The sequence below is a fragment of the Pinus tabuliformis genome, chromosome 1_1 (genome assembly GCF_031772625.1).
Source record: "Pinus tabuliformis cultivar Carrire ecotype Pingquan chromosome 1_1, CPIR1, whole genome shotgun sequence".
NCBI classification, from domain to species: Eukaryota; Viridiplantae; Streptophyta; class Pinopsida; order Pinales; family Pinaceae; genus Pinus; species Pinus tabuliformis.
The window spans coordinates 552,740,831-552,746,315 of record NC_142297.1 but is presented as its reverse complement, the minus strand read 5'-3'; the positions used below and the strand labels follow the sequence as shown (position 1 = coordinate 552,746,315).

General features: G+C 36.1%; 1 protein-coding gene across 1 annotated transcript; it reads right to left on the bottom strand.

Annotated features, from left to right (window-relative positions):
* Positions 1–3,137: 3,137 nt before the first annotated feature.
* LOC149214334 (cinnamoyl-CoA reductase 1-like) lies at positions 3,138–5,189 on the bottom strand. Its single transcript, XM_089390879.1, has 6 exons — positions 4,927–5,189; positions 4,683–4,840; positions 4,303–4,488; positions 4,026–4,188; positions 3,744–3,936; positions 3,138–3,623 (listed from the first exon to the last, which is right to left on the bottom strand). Exons 1-6 carry the CDS (start codon positions 5,048–5,050, stop codon positions 3,422–3,424), a joined length of 1,026 nt encoding a protein of 341 aa, XP_089247005.1. The 5' UTR covers positions 5,051–5,189; the 3' UTR covers positions 3,138–3,421.
* Positions 5,190–5,485: the final 296 nt, after the last annotated feature.

The window sequence follows — 5,485 nt, the reverse complement described above, 5'->3', positions numbered from 1 at the left end:
ATACATTTTTCGTTGCTAAAACTAAACAAATTATAAAATTTAACTTAATTATAAATTTATTTTAAATTCTTATTATTATTAATTGTAAAAAAAATAATATAGAAGTTAAGCATATATACATTTCAAAAAACATGTAACTAGATTTTTAACCATGGAAATTCATCCCACTTTAACATAGATGCAAATAGACCTTATTACAATATCAATAAACCAATGCCATGGCTTATCAATACCACATGCCCTCATTTAGAATAGCACTTACTAATAAGACCTTTTATTTATTTAATCAATCTAATTAAAATAAAAATAAATAAAAAACTACTTTAAACATAAATATCAACCTTAATTTCTACTGCTATTAAAAATATTAAATTTCTACCATCAAACCAACCTAACCCTTATAAATAATTAAATTAAAATTTCTCAAAACCATTAAAATAAAATATAAAATTTCTACCCTCAATTCAACCTAATCCACCAATCAACTTGACTTTTATAGATAATTAAATTAAAATTTCTCGGAGTCCCTACAAAAAAAAATATAGTTATAGAATAAACATGGTTATATTAAACATATGTAAATTTTATTATGTCATAAAATAAATTGCCGAAATTCACTCAAATTTTTTTGCATACTATTAAAAATATTAAATTTCTACCATCAATCCAACCTAACCCTGATGGATAATTAAATTAAAATTTCTTAGAGCCCCTATAATAAACATGGCTATATTAAACATGTTTAATATATTAAACATGTTTAATATATTAAAATAAGCTTTGATATTAACAGAAACAAATAATATAGTACAAAAATTCTGCATAAATTGATATTAACATGCTTTAAATTTAATTCTGTCCCAAAATAAGTTGACAAAAGTTACTAAAAATCAAACTGTATGGACAAATATTCGACATATGGTACGGTAATAACATAAATATTTAATCAAATATACAAAGGCTATTGACGATAGAAATCTTTAATAACATAGATATTTAATCACATTGATACTAAATCAGAACTTATAGCTAATACTGAGGAACCGGTTCAGGTTGATCAAATCAGCGCACTTTTTGGAGTTCAGTTCGGCCATTGGATTCTGGTTTCATATAATACGATTCCATATCAAACCGAAGCAGCCAATTTTTTTGAGATTCAGTTCGGACATTGGATTTTGGTTTCGTATACTTGGGAATCCATATCAAACCACATATTTGATTTCTGATTGGGGATGGGTCATTAATAAAATTGACTATAAGATTAATCATTGGGCCCATAGGTGGCTTCCAATGGTTGGAAGGCTTATACTGATTAAGACCGTTTTATAATCAATATCTGTATTTTGGATGCACATTTACACCCTCTCGATGGCCATCCTCAGGAAGATTGACGCTATTCTGGTTAGATTCTATGGTGTGGTTCTGATGCACTCAAAAAGATCCAAAGATCCATCTTGTACGTTTGTCCACTCTAGCCTGCTGACTGTGGGGGCTGGGATCCTAGATACTCTATCTTTCAACACGACATTAATCTGTAAGAGTCTGTGGAGAGGACTGAGTGGTAGTGGCATCTGGTCACAGATTATTGAGGAAAGTATATGGCTTATAAGTATCTAGAAGATTGGATTAAAGATGGGGCTTATCAATCATCCTCTTCCTCTTGTATTTGGCCAAGCATGATCAGAAATAGACACTGGCTATTCGCTGGTCTATGTTGCGAAGTAGGAAATGGTAACATGACAGGTGTGGGTCTGGACATCATTAAAGGACTATTGCGCTCTCATTCTCGGCGGTCTCCTTTCTTTCATCATCTGCGCAGTAGAGGTATGTACTCTATATCTCATATTCTATCTCATAGAACTACATCTCGTTACATCCAATCTTGGATTCGGGCTGTAGACATTGATCTCTCTAGTACATTGGCTACAGAATGGGATCTATACATCAGACAGATTGAGGCTGTTGGGATTCAACTCACCGAAGAGGAAGATAGATTGCCCTGGATTGGGAAAACCAATCAGAACCATATTGTGATCAGCGAAATTTATAAGTTCATCTCTAACTCAACACCTGTAAATAAAAAACCACATTGGCTCTACAAGATATGAAAGTGGAAGATTCCATTAAAACTTAAATGCTTTCGCTGACTGGCCCTCCACTATAAAATACTCACTTGGGAAAACCTCTCTCACAGAGGCTTCCACGGTCCTAGCATATGTCCTCTCTACATGCAAAAGTAGGAGGATGTGTCTCACCTACTTTTAAACTATTCTATTGCATTAGAGATCTGACTTTCTTTTATCAATATTTTCCAGAACGATGGGAGCTGGACACACCACAACCTGGAGGCATGTTTCAACCTTTGGTTCACTTCACACAAAAAATTCTTCTCCTTTACATCATATGGGGCATCTGGAATTGCAGAAATAGTAGGATCTTTGAGCATAAGAAAGTAGATATCAGATACAGTGTATTGTATTGGGGACAGCTAAGATTGGATCCAAGAAAAAATGATGTGTGGCCAAAGTTGTTCCTTGACATCATCTTCATTTTTGGTGGGAGGGATGCATGGGCAGGCTCAGAAATCATTGCTCTCTAGGGTTTACTTACAATGGCTCAACATAAAAAACATACATATATTAGGAGACTCAAGGGTTCACCTGCTTTCAACCACCATCGATGTCCCATTAGATGAAGCGTATTCGATCCATAAGGCGTTCTTTTTAACGAATCTCCTATGATCACATTTACATAAGGCGTTCTTTTTAACGAATCTCCTATGATCACATTTACCCAGAGCAAAATACCATGGCAGGCATGCTCGCCAAGAGAAGTGTGTCTGGCTCTCATGGATCCACTATGCTTCTTACAAGCAGGACACCACACCAGAGTTGATTCCGGAAGCATACCTATTTCATGATCTATATATCTTAGATTTTGATTAACCAGAGTTATCATGATTTTTGAGAACTATTTTTATAAATGTAAAACGCCAAATGTACTTTCAAACATACAGTATCCTGCAAATTTTCCACTTTTGTTTATAAAACAAGTATAGGTAAAAATTCTGTTTTTATGTTCAGGATGAAAAAAAAGACATGATCCATGATCAAGTATATGTACACTCTTTTTCCTTGTATAAAAGAAAGCTTCCTTTTCTAAAAAATATATATATCTATATATATATAATCACACATACAAATACTATCCCAATTCCGAATTGATATCTTCATTATTACAATGTAGGCCGCCTTGAAACATTAACTACTATGACAGAGAAGTAATAATTCAAATCGTAGTGAGCATCTAAGTACGTTATATGTTCTAAAGCTTGTAGAACTATACAGGATTAACTTGTATTAAGGATTACAGGATTAACTTGTATTAAGGATTACAGGATTAACTTGTATCATTCCGTTTCTCAGATCCTAGACAATAGCGGGTGGCTGCGGTCCATGTCATCCCACCCTGAAAGATGGCGTTGAAGTAACCCCTTTTTGTGTAAGCTTTCGACGGTGTCAGCTGCACTCTTTATCACAGGTGTAAATGAGAAATTTAAATCCTTTAGCTTCTGGTTAGAAAACTCATATGGCTGCTTCCTTACATTTACCTGGTCTGAACACCTGCGTGAATGATGGTGCAGAGAATTACAGTGTTTATTTTGCTTGATTCGTGTATATATATATAATTTGAAAATAAATATATTAAAATATATATTATGCAAAAGGGCTGTGGGTGCGTACTCGGTAGGGAGGGGACAGCGTGGGCACAGTTTGGCCAACATGTCGACGAGGTCTCCTCGGTGTATGTTGCATTCTGCGCATATATATCTGTGGCCGCTGGCTGAGGGCGTTTCATACACTAAAATATGAGCCTCTGCAACGTCTCTCACGTCCACATATACCTGAGTTAAGTTCTCATACGTCTTCGCTGACCCTGGCATCGATCTTCGTCGATTAAATCGGTAATCGTGTAACTATATATATATATATGTATAACTAACTAGGATAGAAAGCTTTACCTACCTGTCAAGTATTTCATAATATGAGCAGTGCCAACGTCCATGCTGGGATTCAAATTCGAACCTAAAACCAGCCCAGGAATCAACACTACCAGCTCTAAATTCAATTTCTTGGCTAGCTCCCATGCCGATCTCTCTGCCAAGGTTTTTGCATAGCAATACCAGTTCTGCAATTAATGAACAAAACCAAGTAATACAGTTAGCCCAAATCCATACGATCCAACTTGATATTTCTATATATATTGAGAGTAGTGTATTAATCCAGAGAAAGTAATAAATACACTGGTCTGTATGCAGTAATCCAAATTGCTCCAGCAATCCTCATCGACTATGGCAAATGGGTTTCTGTGAGGGTCCAGGTAAACAGCACCGATAGAAGACGTAAAAACTACGCGCTTCACCCCCATTTCTGCGCAAACCTCTATCATATTCTTCGTTCCTTTCACCGCTGGCCCTATTACCTCTTCCTGCATATAATTACATCCATCATGTACGGACCTAAGCCCATCAGTGGACTACAATGGTTAACAATATCTAACAGCCAAATGGCCACAAGACTAATACAGTTGCTTGCCGCCATTTTAAACTACAACTAAATTGATGGGCGCTAACTAAATATATTGGAATTGCAAGGTCTAGAGGTTATAAAATAATTAATTACGGGGTTATTGCTCATAGCGGTAGCCACATGAAATACACCATGGCAGCCTCGGATGACTACTACTAAGCTCTGGTAATCGAGAATATCAGCTCTCACAAGCTCAAGCTTCTCTTTTGCCCCTTCCAACGCTCTAAGATGTGCATACTTCCACCCATCATCTGTACATGTCAAATACCATCAGAAACCCTAGCTCCATGAAGAAATAAACAAATAATTAAACTGATTATATGGTAAGCCTACATACCGTTTGGGTTGGTGCGAACTACTCCTCTCACGGTGTAGCCTCTTTTGAGGAGCATCTTAACAAGCCACGAGGCAATGAATCCCCCTGCTCCCGTCACGCAAACTGTTCTGTTCGTTTCTTTCATTTGGTGTTATCTGGTGTTATCTGGTGCTTTTTGCCAAGATAGTGCAGGCTGCAACTCTCAGATGAGCAACTCAACCGTTGATATGAAGTCAGGCAACTAGCTCATCGAATCATATACATGTAATTTGTAAAGAGAAATCCGGCTTTTGAATGCCATTGATGGTGAGAATGTGATGACAATACATAACCGCCATGCCTGGAATTTAACTGACTGTAGGATGTTGTTGGTTTATTGTTTTTTTTTGTTGACAGTAAACATAAAAATGACATGTCTATAATAACAAGTACAAAATGAGTAAAACCTAGCCGACATAAATCTGATTAGTTGGATCCATCAGTTCTAGTCCGTTTTGTTGGATATTTTTAATGGGGAAAATACCAAAAACCAAATATTCAAACACACAGAGACAATGCTCTGTTTCTTTTGCTCCAAGAT

Coding starts and splice junctions, on each gene's coding strand:
- LOC149214334 (XM_089390879.1), bottom strand. CDS start 5,050: ATGAAAGAAACGAACAGAACAGTTTGCGTGACGGGAGCAGGGGGATTC. Junction 4,189..4,302: donor ATTACTGCATACAGACCAGT/GTATTTATTACT, acceptor CATTAATTGCAG/AACTGGTATTGCTATGCAAA. Junction 3,937..4,025: donor TATTATGAAATACTTGACAG/GTAGGTAAAGCT, acceptor GATCGATGCCAG/GGTCAGCGAAGACGTATGAG.